General features: G+C 42.0%; 1 protein-coding gene across 1 annotated transcript in view; it reads left to right on the top strand.

The window, feature by feature from the left end:
- LOC125048296 (28S ribosomal protein S11, mitochondrial-like) overlaps positions 1-13,528 on the top strand; it is a 14,167-nt gene extending 639 nt beyond the window's left edge. Inside the window, exons 2-5 of the mRNA XM_047646943.1 lie at positions 3,149-3,279; positions 3,534-3,634; positions 3,770-3,835; positions 13,063-13,528. Of these exons, the coding sequence (XP_047502899.1) occupies positions 3,149-3,279; positions 3,534-3,634; positions 3,770-3,835; positions 13,063-13,173 (409 nt within the window). The 3' untranslated portion in view covers positions 13,174-13,528. The remainder of the gene's footprint in view (positions 1-3,148; positions 3,280-3,533; positions 3,635-3,769; positions 3,836-13,062) is intronic.
- The last annotated feature ends 6,472 nt before the right edge of the window (positions 13,529-20,000 follow it).

Genomic DNA, 20,000 nt, shown 5'->3' with positions numbered 1-20,000 from the left:
GAGGAGGAGACGCTGTGGCGCGAGGAAAGTGTTGCGAGACATCAGGACGTCGCCCTCCCTCGTCTTGGAGAGCGAGGAGTCCTCTCGAGGACGAGGTGGGCGAGGGGGAGAGTGCCAGGGAGGAGCGGGAGGAGACTGGAGGGGAGACACCGTGCCCGTGAGGCAAGGCTCTGCTCCTGAGGGCCAAGGGAGAGCAAGGGAGGAGGGCAGGCAGACCTATAGGGGCCAGCACGCAGATGCTCGCAGTCTGCTCTGGGGTCAGGAGGGAGAGAGCCGAGGAGCGAGTCTCAATTGGCCAAGTTGAGCGTCAGGTTCTAGCTCGTAGCATAGCGTACTGGCAGTCTTGTGGGAGCGCAGATTGGGGATCCCTCGGCACCTTTTAGTGCCAGGAAAGGGTGCTATGGGGGAGTGGGAGGGCGTCGGGAGGTTATGGCTCTTGGGCTTTGTCTGGGGTCGGTGCTCTGTGGGATGCCGAGGGTTGGCGATGGCAGAGTATGGTTGAGTATGTTGATATTATTGACTATTTATATTTGATGTGTGGAACGAGTCGTGTTACTTGTATCCAAAGTTGCTGAGTCACTCCTTCAAACTTTCCCTTTGTTCAGTAGGTTTTAAATATTTAAAACCCGTGGTATTGCATTTTTCAAATGAGATGTAATCTTACAGGGCCAATGGTTTTTTTTTTGTAATTGTGCATTTTGTGTTAAAGAAAGTTTCTTTCATATATCCTTAACTGGGACTTTCTTTAGTAGACTGATATAGAATCCAATTTTTTGTTTAATAACTTCTGTCCTGATTGAACATATTTTTTAAACTTAGTTTTATGTTGCATTGTACCAATTGGATAATTGTTAGAAATAAACATAACCAGTGATTCTTCACCATATGGATGCACCCACTAAAGACAAGTCCCCCAGCACCACAAATTGCCATGTCTCGGACAGTGCCCCTGTCTGAGGGTGGTTGGTGGGTGGCACTGCTCCCGATCACCCCCAGCACACCATGTCTCTTGTCTTCGGTATGCATTTCATGAGAGCTGAGACTGGAACACTGAATCTGATTTTAGGCTCAGAGAAGGGCTCTGCAATCTCTCCTATAATTGTTAATTCCTGTACTAACCTTTAAGACTTAGGATATGAAACCCTTAGGCCTCCGCAAGAATATCCTCTTCAGTTTGCCCCCATCCTAGTGCATCTGTACAGTAAAGACTAATCATTTATCTCAGACATGACCATGTAGTGTGTTTGTGTTTGTTTGTAGAACTGCAAGTGCCTTGCACTGACCCAGTATTGTAGTGACCTTTGGTGCTCTAGCAAAGGCTGATAAACCTCCATGTGCTTTGTGGTAAGATAGTTCTTGGACTGATCCTTCATTTTTTGAGAATTCACCCGGCTGATCTCTGGCCTTGTAATTTAACAACATTCATGGAGGCAAAGAGCATGCATGAGGTCTAGGTAGATCTTTAGGGTATAGTCGGTTTCACACAGCTATATGGTACAAGGTTCATTTACCCTGAATGGTTAGAACAACACTTCTCGTGGAGAACTTTTGAAGGTATACCTATTCACTGCAACTTATATTTTGTAACTTGAATGGGAAATAATTTATTCAGGGATAAAATTTCAGGAAATTAGTCAATAGATCACAACTAATGCTGTGCGTAGAAAAAGTTGTAGCCATTGTAACAAATAATCTGTAGACATGCGTCAGTAACGCTAGATACAAAGGTATAAGTCGACTCGGTGTTACTGAGTTTCAGCTTTATCTTGCTATACGTACTGAGATGAAGACCGTGTTTGCCTGGGAAATTTAGGTACAAAAACCCCCCATCAACTTGTCAACTCACTCTATGGGCTGCCATGCCCAGCCACAGCAACTTGGATTTTTTAATCCATTTTGTAACCTAGTTTTGGACTTGGTCTCTGGTCTCTTATAATCACAAGGTTGGACAGCCATATGAAAGTAAGAAATTACATTCTCTAGCTTGTGGGCATTCCCTAGCTTTGTTTTCCTTTTTATCGAGTGCCAAGTTATATTCGTGTTCCTTTGATTAGGAAGTTTCTAGTTCATGTTTTTATATATATATATATATATTAGTTCATCCCTTTAGTATGGAGTTCATTTGTTTTGGGACTTACCCAAGATACCCTTTAGGTATATAGAGGCTTTTTAAAGTAGGAAATAAGATATCCTTATGAAGCAGTAGGATATGTACACATTAATGTTGGGTCCAGGCAACTGTAGTGTATCTATTTTTTTCACACAATTCCATTGGTCTCACCAAAAAATCAATTGCTTTCTTCACCTGTATACCCTAGTAATTGATGGAAGAATCCATTCAGGCATTGTTGCTCAGGGTGTTGGTTAGTTGGCCTTTGCTGGGCCATGGCATTTTGTTCAGATTGTCTTTTTATAAGAAAGGTTAATGGTTAAAAACAATTTCACTTTCCCCATTTTTAGAAAATTCAAAATAATATAAGAAATTAATAGATACCTAAAGTGAGATGTATATGTATTATGTATATTTGTCATATAAACATATACACACACACATATATATATATATATAGACATATATAGACATATATAGACATATATAGACATATATAGACATATATAGACATATATAGACATATATAGACATATATAGACATATAGACATATAGACATATAGACATATAGACATATATAGACACACACATTACATACACACACATTTACACATACGACATATATAAATGTTTATATTCGATATATAAATAATTTATATATACATATATTTATATTTATGACATTTATATATGATACATATGTATGTATTTACATATTTTATGCTAGAAATGTATATGTATGTGATATACATATGTATTTGTATATATATAATATATAATTATACATAATGTATATATCATTTATATATAATATATATTTATATATAATATATATTTATATGTTTATATATACATATATTTATGTTTAAATTTGTTGAAAAATATATGTAGTGTCTGAAATCTTTAGAATGAATAACAAAGATTGGGTACTAGAGTAAGAAGTTCTCATTTGTTAGGGGGAGGGGGTAACCACCCGAAAAGTATATTCTTTGGCTTGAGATTCCTGTCTGAGGCACTCTCTCTCTCGCTTTTTGTAGGTTTGGAGGAATGTTTCCGGATGAGAATACCCCAGACCTGTTGATTGATGGTGTGCGCTTTGCTGATCTCCCAATCTTACATGTCAAGATATCTAAAAATAACACAGTCATGTCCTTAACAAATGCCAAAGGTAGGCAGTAGAGAAGAATGTGGGAAGGGGGGAGGGGGTTGTATGCATCTGGGATAGGAGTCTTCACTGAGCCATTTAAAGCTGGATTCTATGGGAGATTGATCCTTAGTGTGGAGCTTTTGTTTGTATTCACTGTTCTTAAAACCTCAGTTTCATATAGTATGTCATAAGTGTTTACTTATAATTGTATGAAGTACATTCACAAGAATTGTTTGGGAATTTCTCTAATGTGATTCTTTTATTTCCTTTTGCAGGTGAAGTGCAAATGTACAGAACATGTGGTATTGAAGGATTCAAGAACACCCGCAAGGGGACCAACATAGCTGCACAAGCAACAGCTATAAGTTTAGCCACAGTAAGTTTTTCCAGAAAAGTTTCAATATGTTGTTACTGAGAGGGAAATAAAACATATTAATAGTATTTCCTACTTATTGAATTATTTATACAATTTTAGCAATTTGAAATTATAATTTCGCCTTTTCTTTTGCAGAGAGCGCTGGACCGAGGTGTCAAAAATGTTCGAGTAAAAGTGAGGGGCCTTGGACCAGGCAGAATGGTGAGTTCATAAACCTTTTTTCTTCTCATATGCATTTGCCAGTAAATTATTTGGTTTGTACTTTGGTAAAGAGGATTATTTGAGGAATGCAAACAAAATACACAATATTAAACTTCCTACCACATGTATACCAACTAAAGGTACACTTATCCATCATTAAGAATAGTTTGTATTACTACTATTGGCTTCCTGCCACTTGTTCACAAGTTCTTCCTACCTTTTCTACTCTTTCCTCCCTCTGTACCACCACCTTTCATTCATGTGACTTTTCCCTCTTCTTCCCTTTCTCCCTCCTCTCTTTTTCCTTCCTCCCACCCTCTCTCCCTCCCCTCTTTTTCCTTCCTCCCACCCTCTCTCCCTCCCCTCTTTTTCCTTCCTCCCACCCTCTCTCCCTCCCCTCTTTTTCCTTCCTCCCACCCTCTCTCCCTCCCCTCTTTTTCCTTCCTCCCACCCTCTCTCCCTCCCCTCTTTTTCCTTCCTCCCACCCTCTCTCCCTTCCCCCTTTTTCCTTCCTCCCACCCTCTCTCCCTTCCCTCTTTCTCCTTCCTCCCACCCTCTCTCCCTTCCCTCTTTCTCCTTCCTCCCACCCTCTCTCCCTTCCCTCTTTCTCCTTCCTCCCACCCTCTCTCCCTTCCCTCTTTCTCCTTCCTCCCACCCTCTTTCTCCTTCCTCCCACCCTCTCTCCCTTCCCTCTTTCTCCTTCCTCCCACCCTCTCTCCCTTCCTTCTTTCTCCTTCCTCCCACCCTCTCTCCCTTCCCTCTTTCTCCTTCCTCCCACCCTCTCCCCCTTCTCTCTTTCTCCTTCCTCCCACCCTCTCCCCCTTCTCTCTTTCTCCTTCCTCCCACCCTCTCCCCCTTCTCTCTTTCTCCTTCCTCCCACCCTCTCCCCCTTCTCTCTTTCTCCTTCCTCCCACCCTCTCCCCCTTCCCTCTTTCTCCTTCCTCCCACCCTCTCTCCCTTCCCTCTTTCTCCTTCCTCCCACCCTCTCCCCCTTCCCTCTTTCTCCTTCCTCCCACCCTCTCCCCCTTCCCTCTTTTTCCTTCCTCCCACCCTCTCCCCCTTCCCTCTTTTTCCTTCCTCCCACCCTCTCCCTTTCCTCCCCTCCCCTCCCCTCCCCTCTTTCTCCTCCCTCCCACCTCTCCCCTCACCTCTTTCTTCTCCCTCCCCTTCCTCTTTCTTCTCCCTTCCCTCTTTCTTCTCCCTCCCCTCCCTTCCCCACTTCCCTTCCCCACTTCCCTTCCCCACTTCCCTTCCCCACTTCCCTTCCCCACTTCCCTTCCCCACTTCCCTTCCTCCCTTTCCCACTTACCTTCCTCCCTCCCTCTTCTCCCTTTCCCACTTACCTTCCTCCCTCCCTCTTCTCCCTTTCCCACTTCCCTTCCTCCCTCCCTCTTCTCCCTTTCCCACTTACCTTCCTCCCTCCCTCTTCTCCCTTTCCCACTTACCTTCCTCCCTCCCTCTTCTCCCTTTCCCACTTCCCTTCCTCCCTCCCTCTTCTCCCTTTCCCACTTCCCTTCCTCCCTCCCTCTTCTCCCTTTCCCACTTCCCTTCCTCCCTCCCTCTTCTCCCTTTCCCACTTCCCTTCCTCCCTCCCTCTTCTCCCTTTCCCACTTCCCTTCCTCCCTCCCTCTTCTCCTTTTCCCACTTCCCTTTCCCACTTCCCTTCCTCCCTCCCTCTTCTCCCTTTCCCACTTCCCTTCCTCCCTTCCTCCCTCCCTCTTCTCCCTTTCCCACTTCCCTTCCTCCCTTCCTCCCTCCCTCTTCTCCCTTTCCCACTTCCCTTCCTCCCTTCCTCCCTCCCTCTTCTCCCTTTCCCACTTCCCTTCCTCCCTCCCTCTTCTCCCTTTCCCACTTCCCTTCCTCCCTCCCTCTTCTCCCTTTCCCACTTCCCTTCCTCCCTCCCTCTTCTCCCTTTCCCACTTCCCTTCCTCCCTCCCTCTTCTCCCTTTCCCACTTCCCTTCCCCCCTCCCTCTTCTCCCTTTCCCACTTCCCTTCCTCCCTCCCTCTTCTCCCTTTCCCACTTCCCTTCCTCCCTCCCTCTTCTCCCTTTCCCACTTCCCTTCCTCCCTCCCTCTTCTCCCTTTCCCACTTCCCTTCCTCCCTCCCTCTTCTCCCTTTCCCACTTCCCTTCCTCCCTCCCTCTTCTCCCTTTCCCACTTCCCTTCCTCCCTCCCTCCCTCCCTCTTCTCCCTTTCCCACTTCCCTTCCTCCCTCCCTCTTCTCCCTTTCCTACTTCCCTTCCTCCCTCCCTCTTCTCCCTTTCCCACTTCCCTTCCTCCCTCCCTCTTCTCCCTTTCCCACTTCCCTTCCTCCCTCCCTCTTCTCCCTTTCCCACTTCCCTTCCTCCCTCCCTCTTCTCCCTTTCCCACTTCCCTTCCTCCCTCCCTCTTCTCCCTTTCCCACTTCCCTTCCTCCCTCCCTCTTCTCCCTTTCCCACTTCCCTTCCTCCCTCCCTCTTCTCCCTTTCCCACTTCCCTTCCTCCCTCCCTCTTCTCCCTATTCTCCCTATTCCTATTACTCTTGCTCTTCTTGTTCCTGTAACTCATACTCTTGCTCTTCTTGTTCCTGTAACTCATACTCTTGCTCTACCTGTTACTCGTACTCTTGCTCTACCTGTTACTCGTACTCTTGCTCTACCTGTTACTCGTACTCTTGCTCTACCTGTTACTCCTACTCTTGTTCTACCTGTTACTCGTACTCTTGCTCTACCTGTTACTCGTACTCTTGCTCTACCTGTTACTCGTACTCTTGCTCTACCTGTTACTCGTACTCTTGCTCTACCTGTTACTCCTACTCTTGTTCTACCTGTTACTCGTACTCTTGCTCTACCTGTTACTCGTACTCTTGCTCTACCTGTTACTCGTACTCTTGCTCCTCCTGTTACTCGTACTCTTGCTCTACCTGTTACTCGTACTCTTGCTCTACCTGTTACTCGTACTCTTGCTCTACCTGTTACTCGTACTCTTGCTCTACCTGTTACTCGTACTCTTGCTCCTCCTGTTACTCGTACTCTTGCTCCTCCTGTTACTCGTACTCTTGCTCCACCTGTTACTCGTACTCTTGCTCCTCCTGTTACTCGTACTCTTGCTCCTCCTGTTACTCGCACTCTTGCTCCTCCTGTTACTCGCACTCTTGCTCCTCCTGTTACTCGTACTCTTGCTCCTCCTGTTACTCGTACTCTTGCTCCTCCTGTTACTCGTACTCTTGCTCCTCCTGTTACTCGTACTCTTGCTCCTCCTGTTACTCGTACTCTTGCTCCTCCTGTTACTCGTACTCTTGCTCCTCCTGTTACTCGTACTCTTGCTCCTCCTGTTACTCGTACTCTTGCTCCTCCTGTTACTCGTACTCTTGCTCCTCCTGTTACTCGTACTCTTGCTCCTCCTGTTACTCGTACTCTTGCTCCTCCTGTTACTCGTACTCTTGCTCCTCCTGTTACTCGTACTCTTGCTCCTCCTGTTACTCGTACTCTTGCTCCTCCTGTTACTCGTACTCTTGCTCCTCCTGTTACTCGTACTCTTGCTCCTCCTGTTACTCGTACTCTTGCTCCTCCTGTTACTCGTACTCTTGCTCCTCCTGTTACTCGTACTCTTGCTCCTCCTGTTACTCGTACTCTTGCTCCTCCTGTTACTCGTAACTCTTGCTCCTCCTGTTACTCGTACTCTTGCTCCTCCTGTTACTCGTACTCTTTGCTCCTCCTGTTACTCGTACTCTTGCTCCTCCTGTTACTCGTACTCTTGCTCCTCCTGTTACTCGTACTCTTGCTCCTCCTGTTACTCGTACTCTTGCTCCTCCTGTTACTCGTACTCTTGCTCCTCCTGTTTACTCGTACTCTTGCTCCTCCTGTTACCTCGTACTCTTGCTCCACCTGTTACTCGTACTCTTGCTCCTCCTGTTACTCGTACTCTTGCTCCTCCTGTTACTCGTACTCTTGCTCCTCCTGTTACTCGACTCTTGCTCCTCCTGTACTCTCCTCCCTGTTACTCGTACTCTTGCTCCTCCTGTTACTCGTACTCTTGCTCCTCCTGTTACTCGTACTCTTGCTCCTCCTGTTACTCGTACTCTTGCTCTTCCTGTTACTTGTACTCATGTTGCTCTTACTCCTATTCCTATTCCAACATATATACTTTCATTCTATACCTCTTTTTTTTTTCTTTTTTTTTTTTTTTTACCTCTCTATCTTCATCCTCTGTACACCCCTACCTTTCCCTTCCCCTCCCTCCTCCATGATCATTTTTTTCTTTTTTTTACCTCTCTATCTTCATCCTCTGTACACCCCTACCTTTCCCTTGCCCTCCCTCCTCCATGATCATTTTTATCTTTCCTCTTCATCATTCACTTCTTTTCTTTTTTCCTCCTTTTCATACTTGCTTGTTTTCATACTTTTTCATACTTCCTTCTCCTCCTCTTCCTTCTTTTCATACTTCCTTCTCCTCCTCTTCCTTCTTTTCATACTTCCTTCTCCTCCTCTTCCTTCTTTTCATATTCCTTCTTTTCATACTTCCTTCTCCTCTTCCTTCTTTTCATACTTCCTTCTCCTCCTCCTTCCTTCTTTTCATACTTCCTTCCCCTCCTCCTTCCTTCTTTTCATACTTCCTTCTCCTCCTCCTTCCTTCTTTTCATACTTCCTTCTCCTCCTCCTTCCTTCTCCTCCTCCTTCCTTCTTTTCATACTTACTTCTCCTCCTCCTTCCTTCTTTTCATACTTCCTTCTCCTCCTTCCTTCTTTTCATACTTCCTTCTCCTCCTCCTTCCTTCTTTTCATACTTCCTTCTCCTCCTCCTTCCTTCTTTTCATACTTCCTTCTCCTCCTCCTTCCTTCTTTTCATACTTCCTTCTCCTCCTCCTTCCTTCTTTTCATACTTCCTTCTCCTCCTCCTTCCTTCTTTTCATACTTCCTTCTCCTCCTTCCTTCTTTTCATACTTCCTTCTCCTCCTCCTTCCTTCTTTTCATACTTCCTTCTCCTCCTCCTTCCTTCTTTTCATACTTCCTTCTCCTCCTCCTTCCTTCTTTTCATACTTCCTTCTCCTCCTCCTTCCTTCTTTTCATACTTCCTTCTCCTCCTCCTTCCTTCTTTTCATACTTCCTTCTTTTCATACTTCCTTCTCCTCCTCTTCCTTCTTTTCATACTTCCTTCTCCTCCTTTCTCTTCATACTTCTCTTCCTTCTCTTCATACTTCTCTTCCTTCTATTCATACTTCCTCCTCCTCCTTCTATTCATACTTCCTTCTCTTCCTTTTCATACTTCCTCCTCCTCCTTCTCCTCCTCTTCATACTTCCTCCTCCTCCTCATACTTCCTCCTCCTTCTCCTACTCCTCCTCATACTTCCTCCTCCTCCTCTTCATACTTCCTCCTTCTCCTCTTCATACTTCCTCCTCCTCTTCATACTTCCTCCTCTTCATACTTCCTCCTCCTCCTCCTCCTCTTCCTCCTCTTCCTCCTCTTCATACTTCCTCCTCCTCCTCCTCTTCATACTTCCTCCTCCTCCTCCTCTTCATACTTCCTCCTCCTCCTCCTCTTCATACTTCCTCCTCCTCTTCCTCCTCTTCATACTTCCTCCTCCTCCTCCTTCATACTTCCTCCTCCTCTTCATACTTCCTCCTCCTCCTCTTCATACTTTCTCCTCCTCTTCATACTTCCTCCTCCTCCTCTTCATACTTCCTCCTCCTCCTCTTCATACTTCCTCCTCCTCCTCTTCATACTTCCTCCTCCTCCTCTTCATGCTTCCTCCTCCTCTTCATACATCCTCCTCCTCCTCTTCATACTTCCTCCTCCTCCTCTTCATACTTCCTCCTCCTCCTCCTCCTCTTCATACTTCCTCCTCCTCCTCCTCCTCTTCATACTTCCTCCTCCTCCTCCTCCTCTTCATACTTCCTCCTCCTCCTCCTCCTCTTCATACTTCCTCTCCTCCTCCTCCTCTTCATACTTCTTCCTCCTCCTCCTCCTCTTCATACTTCCTCCTCCTCCTCCTCTTCATACTTTCTCCTCCTCCTCCTCCTCCTACTTCCTCCTCCTCCTCCTCCTCCTACTTCCTCCTCCTCCTCCTCCTCCTCCTTCCTCTCCTCCTCCTCCTCCCTCCTCCTCCTCCTCCTCCTCCTCCTCCTCCTCCTCCTCCTCCTCCCTGCTTTCTCCTTGTCCCTCTCCTATTATCCACTATCCCTCCCTCCCATGTCTTTTTATCTAACCTTGATTCTCTTAGTCCCTCCTTTTCATCCTCACTTGCCCTTACCTCCCCTCCACCCCCTATACCCAAGCCCCAATCACCCTTTTCCTATCATTCTAATCCCCCCTCCCCCTCCCATTTATTGGTGTATATTCTTGTCCATGAAGAGCAAAACTTCTACTTCGACATTTATTATTAAAGCTTACCAAATATCTCCTGTGTAACAACCATTTTGTGTCTATGTATTTGTGTATGTATGTATAGATATGTGTTACAAGTTTTTTGGGGGGTCCTTGTCCTGATAATTATTAGTAGTTGAAAGGTAAAATATTTACTTCAACTAGAAAATTACACAAACCTTAGAATGGCTTGTAGTTCTTTTATATATTGGAGCATATTTTTTATACATTTCTTGTTTATTGATTTTGTTTCCCCATATTGGAAATAATTGTTGGAGACACACCATGTTTATTTGTGGGTGTCTCAGGTTTAGATGTGTGGTTATTCACCAAGATTTTTTTTTCTTTTACCTTTAAAGTAGAGAAAATTAAAATTCCTAACTCGATTCTGCAAATCTCAAAAAATGTAGGTACAATTTAGTAATTTTTGTTTAGCTGGTTAAATTTGATACAGTTAGGTTAGGACGGTAACCCTTTGACAGATATTCTTCCCCATGCGTTATTGTATTACATCATCATTTTCAAAACCATTTTTTTCACAAAATAACTTCTTGCTCATATTATGTTAATAATAATACCCAATGCTCCCATCATGTAAGAAAGCCCCCCCCCCCCCCCCCCTTGCCCCACTTGTTCAACCCAGGGCATTCATACTGTAAGGAAAATATTGTTACACAACTTTGTGGGTAGGAGTGTCATGTAGGCAGGTTGTACCAGGCTAATACTGTATGACTGGTTCCACCTGTTTAATTGAACAATTCCCATTTTGAATTACAATATGGAAGTAAATGGCTTGCATTTAGTGGCAAAAGTATTTTGAAAGTTTGTTTCAGAATGTTAGTCCAATCCCTTGTAGTAACCTAAGCATTGACCAAAGGTTTCTTGTAAATTTTCACATTTAACTATACATTGAAAGTTAGATTTGAATTATCTATTATCCCTCCCCATTCTGTAGGCCTACTGCTTAGGTGGATTAATTTAAATTTTTACTTTGTTTATCCATTGTGAATTTATTTATATAAAATTTAATATTTAAAACTGAATTGTACTTCCCCCTCCTTGAAGTATGTGGTATTTTTTCACACTAATTGAGGTAAAACATTAGACCCAGGTCTAACCTAAAAAGCCTTGCAGATACTCTTATATATTCTAGAACAGGGCTTCCCGATATGGGGCATTGGAGTGATATGAATTTTATATTGCAATACCTATGCATAACTAGTAATAATTGAATCTGAAAAGATAACTTACTAACTGGGTCAATGAAGATTATATATTGGTCAGGGGCCACAGAATGGAAAAGGTTGGGAACCATTGATTAGAGTATGATTGCACAATACCCTAGGCATGTGGTATGGCACCACTCTCTGGGGCTTGGCACTTTTTTCTCTCGTTTTGCAAAATTCCCCACAGATAAACCCAAGCACTTCCTGGACAAGACCCCTCCACCTCCTCCACCCCCCACATGCACTACCCAAATTTTAAGTGACCTTATTCTACATTAATAGTAATTAATCATACATATCCATACAAAAACCTCTCAACCTGAAACTACCCCACAATGTAACACCCACTACTTAGTGCTTTAACTAAGAATACTTCTATTCAACCTTGACATGAAAAGTATCTATACATCTTCAGTGACATGCCCAGTGACTTGTACATCCCCTGATGTACCATTGACACATATTCGTTGTGGCATACCTAGCATATATTGATATACCCAGGTGTGTCAACGGTTGAACTGAACCCTTGGACAAGTGTACAGTTAGGCGTGTGTGATGACACTCACTAACTGAACCCCTGGCCAAGTGTACAGTTAGCATGTGATGACACGCACTCACACTTTTTTGATTTGCGGGTTGTAGCCCTTTCTAGCCATAGTCCTTGTAACCTACTCATATTGCATCTTCAAGACCTTGGTTTATGCATATTTGGTATTGCAAGAATTTATACCAAAACTTATCATAAATCAGCTGCCAGATTTCCATTACCTATTTGCAATGTCCACATGCCTATTGTGTTCCATGTAGCATCCTTTGGACTTACAAATAACTAGTTGGATTTACACTTCCAGACCCTCTGCAGCACTCAATGTGATTTTTTCTTTCCCATAAAATATTCTACATCACTAATGGGTTATGGATAAACTACATTTTTTTAACACCTTTTTGGAAATTAATATTTTGGGTCAGTTTTTTTTATACTTGGAGAAGTTAATAAGTAAACCTTAAATTTATCATTCACCTCATCCCAAAACTATTACTACAATTTTCTATTCATAACGTCACACTCAATTTCTATCATTAGTAGGGAATGTAGGTATTTTGCCAACTCGGCATAGTCTGGTGTCAACCAGCATTGCATTTCACTAACCTAATATCAGACTAAATTTGCTAAATTTCCCTGCCCCTAAATTTGCCCTCCTCTTCCACCCACACCTCTATGCCTGCACACACACACACACACACACACACACACACACACACACACACACACACACACACACACACACACACACACACACACACACACACACACACACACTGAAATGCAAGAGATATGGTCATTAGGTATACATGCGCGTAATGAGTGTATGAGAGCTTTATATATATATATATATATATATATATATATATATAATTTGACTGGATGCATATATATTGTCTTGTGATGTCCGACTTTCTAGTTTAACTAGTAGGAATATAAAAAAATATCCAATTTTGTGTACTTTATACCTATTGAGTTTTTGTTTTTTATTATAATTGGGCTGGTTATGGGTAAAACCAATCATTTTGTCAAGCATGTTCTTTAGTTTTCATCGTTTTCTCATTTGAACTTTTTATTTGAGTTTGTTTTACGTTTCTCCTTTTCTTCTCTTTCCAGTCTGCTGTAAAGGGCGTGACCATGGGCGGCCTCAACGTGGTGTCCATCACCGACTGTACGCCCATCATCTGGAATAATTCCCCACGCCCTCGGAAAGCAAAGAAGCTGTAGTTGCAAGGAGTTCCATTGTTGCCATTCATATTTCAACACTTTCATTCCCAGATGTATATATTATGGGCCAATATGATGTATTCAGGAGGAAAATGTTCTTTCCCATCCTTTATCTTCCCCCCCCATTTCATTAATTTTCCTTCCTGTCTCCCACCCGGAAGGAGGGAGAGGGAGGAGGATGCTGATGGGGGAGGGGGGGGACAATTTAATGATTCTAAGGAATAATATTCACCGACTGATTGCTAACTACATTATTTTCCAATTTCGCGGAATGACCGATGCATTTAGATAAAAGAATTTCCATGTACAGTTCTTTTGTTAATAATTTCGAATAAATAAAAGTATTTATTACAAACTATATTTCATTTTCCATTCCCGTTTATTGGGGGGTTTGAGTGAAGGGGGGAATTCATACATATACGACAGGATCATCTATACCCTCAATATTATAAGCGTTTATTCGGACCTTATTAATTCTCTCCTTGCTTTTGCTGTTGTGCATTACTGTTTTTAGTTTATGCTGTCCCTTTTGGAGCCTTGGTGTGAGTTAGTTGTTTTTGAAGGCTGGAGCCGGGACGACGTCATCGCGCTGAGGATTGTGGGTAGTATAGTGGGAACATGGCTGACGGACTTAGCTCTGCCACGGCCTGAAAACCTCCGGGAAAATCTCTAAATTTCCACGTCATCCGCACACTCAGCGGTCTGTGTACTATTGCAAGTGTTGCTTAAGAATGTAGTGATCGTGGTGTTTTATCGTTGGAAAAGCGAGCGCATAGGAAAGCGGCGAAAATCAGATGAAACGGAAATTACGACTCAGCCTCAGGGACGAGCAGGCCGTAAAATGGCCGACCGGCAGCCATCTTTGACGAGCACGTAACTCGGAGCTTGCGAAGGCCCGCACTGGCCCCAGGCAGCTCTAGTGACCTGTGAACGCTAACTATTTAATGTTAAATGACATATTAACTGTGAATTCACTAGAAAATATCGTGTGGAATAAGAAAACATAGAGGAAGAGGAGTGGAGACTTCTCGGATTTTGGCGAGGGACTTCCCCTGAGCCGGCTAAGGATGAGGGAGGTCAGTGGCGTTTGTTTACATCAGCTGATTTCTGTTTACGTCGGTTAAGCTAGCATTCACGTGCCGGGGCAACAAGGATTGTATTTATACATTTTTTACTCTTTTTGGGACTCTGCTTTCCGTATGGAATCAAGTACTAAGTGTGGTTTTTTACAAGTTTACTGCATTTTCTTGTGTTTTCCCCACTAGTTGCTAGTGAATTTTGCATATTTTTTGGCGTTTTGGTGTATTTGGGGATCGACCACAGGGAGATGGAGTCATGATTAGGGTCCAGACCCCATAGCTGGGGACTTGAGTTCAGGATTTGATTAGATTTTAGGAGTTTTTGGTCATTTGTTTACGATTTTCTTAAGCAGTTGACAGTGGGAGTGCGCAGCCATTTAAGTGAATTTTTATCGTCTTTTGCATATTTTGGCATTGTAAGAATCTAGCATGATTGATATAAGGTCATTAAGTTAGTGTTTATACTTAGACTAAGGTACATTTAAGGTAAGATTTGTAATCGTAATTGTTTGTTGTCAACGCATCGCTTGTGACGGAACTTGTAATGCAGCTTAGTTGTACAAGTATAGGGTTGATCTTGATACTGGTTGTCAATAGTATTTTTTTTATAGTAATTTTAATTTATTCTTACAGGTGCCTCATTTTCTTTTCCAAGAAAACAGTGAATAGGGAAAATAATAATCTTAGTATTTCCATTAAGTAAATATGCAGATTTATTGTCGCAGTTATCTACTCAAACATTCTCAGTCCTAGATAGTATTAACTTTTTTCGTGGAAAGAGACTCTTAGCTTTTCTATATATAGAAATAAATTTATCTTGACTGTTATGGTATAGTACTTCAAGTTGTGACTTGTAATTATTATACAATATTTAGTTTTTTTTATTTATGCATTTTTTATTTTTTTCTATGTAGTACAAGTTAGAATACATGATTGTTGTTTTTACAAATATTTATATATACATGTATATATGCATATATATGTGTGTGTATATATGTATATATATGCATATGTGAATATATATATGTATATATATGTATATATAGCATTTCTACAGTTACCATATTTTTAAATCTTGAAATGTATTTTACACTCCATTGACAAAATAATTATTTGAAATAGCAGCTCGGGAAATTTCAGGGATATTGTAGTATCCTACAGTTGCCTCATATCTTGCCCTAGTGTTCATACCATACAGCAATAAATGAAATGTATATAATCTTAGACCTATAACATATGGTATTTACTGTAGGTATTTCAGTCCTTACCCCATGGGCGTCGGGTATAGAAAATTAAAAAAAACTACGCTCTGGCGAACGGCGGCAACGCGCCGACTCTGAGCGCGTGAATTCTGTACATCAAGCCGAATCATTGCCTCGGGGCGTTTTGGCGCGGCACCGTTGCAGACAGCCGCACGCCTCATTTCGGGCGTATTGTTATGACGGCGATAGCCGAGACCCTCGCCATTGGGTTAAATAAAAAATATTTCTGAACAGTATTAAGTTTTAACCCATTGGTGACAGTTGTAGAAAACTAAAAAAAAAACTACGCTCTGGCGAACCACGGCAACGCGCTGACTTTGAGTGCGTGAGTTCGGTACATCAAGCCGAATCACTGCCTCGGAGGGCTTTGGTGCGACGCCGCGGCAGACTGCAGCACTCCACATTTCGAGTGTCTTCTTATGACACCTAGAGGCGTGACCCGTCGGGAAGGGGTTAAGTAACAAAAGTATACAAAAAAATAAAATGATTTTCCTATTGTAATTACTGTATACCATGAGGATGTCTTATATTTGACAACTGTTACTTTCTCTTGTACTTACGGAAGAATTTTACAAGTACACCTGAAGATCTTAACCTCACCAACATGTAGTCTGTGTACCAAGCTTAAAGAAAATGATATACCCTGTATATTGACATGAGTTTATGTACCTTAGTGGCTCTTTATTTCAAATGAAGTGAAGGTTTCTGTGCTCTTGCCAGTCTTGAAGGGTATTTACACCTAGGACAACAGCAGACCACATCAAGTTTCTGGTGGGTTGGATGGAGCATCATTAACCCCTTGGTGTCGGGTGAAGTAAACAAAAAAGACTATGCTCTATCAATGGCAATGCTCCGACTCTCAGCGCGGGAGTTCAGTACATAAAGCCGAATCACTGGCTCGTAATGCTTTGGCACGCTGCCACGGCGTACAGCCGCACACCACATTTCGAGTGGTTTGCATTGATATCTATAAACGTGACCTGTCGTTAAGGGGTTAAAACCATCCTGAGATCTATCTTATTGGGTGTACTAGCATGGGAATTAGCTACAGTTCTAGGTCATGTTAGGAAGATACTGATAAACAAAATACATAATGTATACTAAATAGATACATTGTGGAGTTACTGACAGCATATTAACCCAATGCCAACAGGCAAGGGATGTACATATGTGCCATGCCCACTGTGAGTTCACTTTGTTTCTACACATTGATGGCTACACTTGTACATAGTTACCAGGGAGCCAATTATGAGTACTAGCTTGTCTTGTCTGTTTATTCTTCTCCTTGATTTGCAAAAATATTTTGTTAACCCTTGGTGATGGGTGTAGTAAACTTAACCCAATGGCGTCGGGTATAGAAAATAAAAAAAAAAAGACGCTCTGGCGAACGGCGGCAACGCGCTGAATCATTGCCTCGGGGCGCTTTGGCGCGGCTCCGCTGCGGACAGCTGCACGCCTCATTTCGGGCGTATTGTTATGACGGCGATAGCCGTGACCCGTCCCCATTGGGTTAAATAAAGAAAAAAAACTGCTCTGGGGAACCACGGAAACGTGCCGACTTTGATTACAGGAGTTCGCTACAAGCTGAATCACTGCCTCAAAGCGCTTTGGCGCGCCACCGCCGTGTACAGCTGCACGCCACATTTCAAGCGGTTTGATTTGACGTCTATAGACATGACCTGTCGGGAAGGGGTTGATAAGAAAAATAACTATCTATATTCATAGCATTAGTAACCAATACCTTTTTCTTACAAATTCAAGGAATAGTGAAATTGGGTAAGTCACAAGGTCTACTAATTGACTCTTGTGGCTAAGCACTAGCATTAGCCATCTATATGCAGACATTTAACAAAAATATAAAAAATGAGCACAGCATTTTCCCCATATTTATTTATTTTCTCCAATGGCATGTGGGTTAAGTAAACAAAGAATAGTTGCTTAGAAATCCAAATTGCAGATAAAACTCCAATTTAAGTTATAAATTAAGAGATCACTTTCAATAGCCAAATTTGCTGTATGTAATACCTTTTGGTGAAAATCCCAACCCCTATAAATTATGGAAGTGATAATAAAGATTCATGAAAATCAAAGACTGGAAGAGCAGTATTGTTACAGGTAGTCTGACATTGGAAGTCCTGAACATGAACATTTCAGTTTACACAGAAGGAATGTGGTACATACTGCTGACTAAAAATAACTGATCATTCAAGCGTAGTGCCAGAAGCCAGGAGAGTACAAGTTCTTCACTTTTAATTTGTGTATTTTTAAAGAAACTGGAAGAACCATTAAATATTAACCAAGTTAACAAGTACCTAGGAAATATTTCCTGTATATTATTACTTTTCTCTCTAGTTGCACAATTTTTTAAAAATATAATCGCTGCCCTCTTGTCTGCCTTTTGTATTTCACCATTTGTGTCTCATATTTTTCCTTTTCTCTCCCTTTTTCCTTTTCTCTATTTCCCTCTTCAGTGAACCAAATGTATGAAGGCTATATGAGACCTTGATACTAAGGTCTGCATTTGTATAATAAATAATTATGGAAAATATGTTGGAATAAGGAAATGGGTAGCTACCTCAGTCTAATATAAATTTTAAAGCCTATTTGCTTTACTTTTCATGCTGTATAATACTACTAAGCCATTTTTACACTAGCCGAAAATACATGTGAGCCCAGTACAGTTCAACCCCCAACCCCTTGCTCATTGTTGTCATGGTGGGGTTTATGAGATGGAGACAGGCTCAATGTAGGGGGATTAACCCTGCCTTGGACATTGGCTCTCACCTCGACAAATTTTGCAGGTCTTCTCCATCTCTCTTCTTTCACTTCTTTATCCCTATCTTCTGTCCACTTGTCCTAATTAATAATTCATTTTTACCCATTTCACCACAATACTTGATGATTATGCAACATATATCATCACATTTACTTTTTTTAACCTAACACTGCTTCACAAACCAAAAATCTGAATTTCCTGAGTGCTTCACCCCCCAGCCCCACTCAATTGCCATATTTTGAGTACACTGCTAATGACCTTAGATCTCCATAACCAACACTAAGAACCATTGTTTCATATCAGGAGTTTTGAAGTTTACCTAGTGTCAAATAGTACAAGATTTAATAACACAACTATATAATTTGATGACTACGAAAGCAAAAGCAGAAACTTGAACTGCATATGTCAAGAAATTACAAACATGAACACAGGAAAGGCACATCAAATCATAGTCCAGGATAGATAGAAGTGGAGGTGATATAAACAGAGGAACCTAGTATGTGCATAAGATTCCTGCCACTCATTGATATACGGTGCTAATTTTTCCTGCATGGGCACTGGACTGGCCCCATACACAGGTAGTTGAAACTAGAAGGAAATCTCTAAAGTTACAAGGTGCTTCATTGTTGTCAATTTTGCTATCTTGTGATTCTGGTTGGATTATCGTCCTATTTTTTGGTGGTCATTTCATGGAAGGAGAATAAAAGAGAGAGTGATTTTTTATACAACCTACGTCGTGATCGATGAAGATGGTCACCTTTGTGTAATACTGCAGAAATATTAACATAACAGGAATTCAGGTTTAAATCTACTTATTTAAAGGGAAAATTCCAAGTCATGCAACTAGAAATTTTGCTCCAGAACAAATGGATTTCATGTTGAAGAACACAAGGTGCAAGAAATCTCACCCTGTGATAGAAAAATTAAAAAAGATTAAACCCTTATAAAGCAAAAATATCAATAAGTAGTTTGATCAGTACAAAGTTTGAATACTGATTGTGAAGGCATAGTTGGAAGAGCAGCAAAGGGGCTTATGTAAGTGTGTCCTTGAGACAACATGACTGGCATAACTGTCAAGCAAGGAAACCTGTATCCTTCATTCATTGTTCTTTTCTAGTAACTTCATTTCCAAATCTGCTAAGTTAGTTTCTTCAGGAATGACAAATTTGGAATTCAGAATGGAGATGATGTTTCTACACAGTTCTCAGCATAGGCTTCCACAATTTTTATGATGTGTGTTGTCCTTAATCCTGTCAATCAATTTTGTAGATATGACTCCAGCATTTTAGCATAAAGTGCTGTATTTGGAAACTTGGTCACAGTGATGAAATTTCATGTAAATTAGCTACATTCTCTCTCTCTCTCTCTCTCTCTCTCTCTCTCTCTCTCTCTCTCTCTCTCTCTCTCTCTCTCTCTCTCTCTTCTCTCTCTCTCTCTCTCTTTCTCTCTTTCTCTCTTTCTCTCTTTCTCTCTTTCTCTCTTTCTCTCTTTCTCTCTTTCTCTCTTTCTCTCTTTGTCTCTTTGTCTCTTTGTCTCTTTGTCTCTCTTTGTCTCTCTTTGTCTCTCTTTCTCTCTCTTTGTCTCTCTCTCTCTCTTTGTCTCTCTCTCTATCTCTCTGTCTGTCTGTCTGTCTGTCTGTCTGTCTCTTTAATACAAACACTAGTTCTCAGTATAATTAATTATTGTTCTAACATCTGGGGCACAACAAAC

The sequence above is a fragment of the Penaeus chinensis genome, chromosome 43, assembly GCF_019202785.1.
Source record: "Penaeus chinensis breed Huanghai No. 1 chromosome 43, ASM1920278v2, whole genome shotgun sequence".
Lineage (NCBI taxonomy): Eukaryota > Metazoa > Arthropoda > Malacostraca > Decapoda > Penaeidae > Penaeus > Penaeus chinensis.
This window is presented reverse-complemented; position numbering and strand designations above follow the sequence as displayed.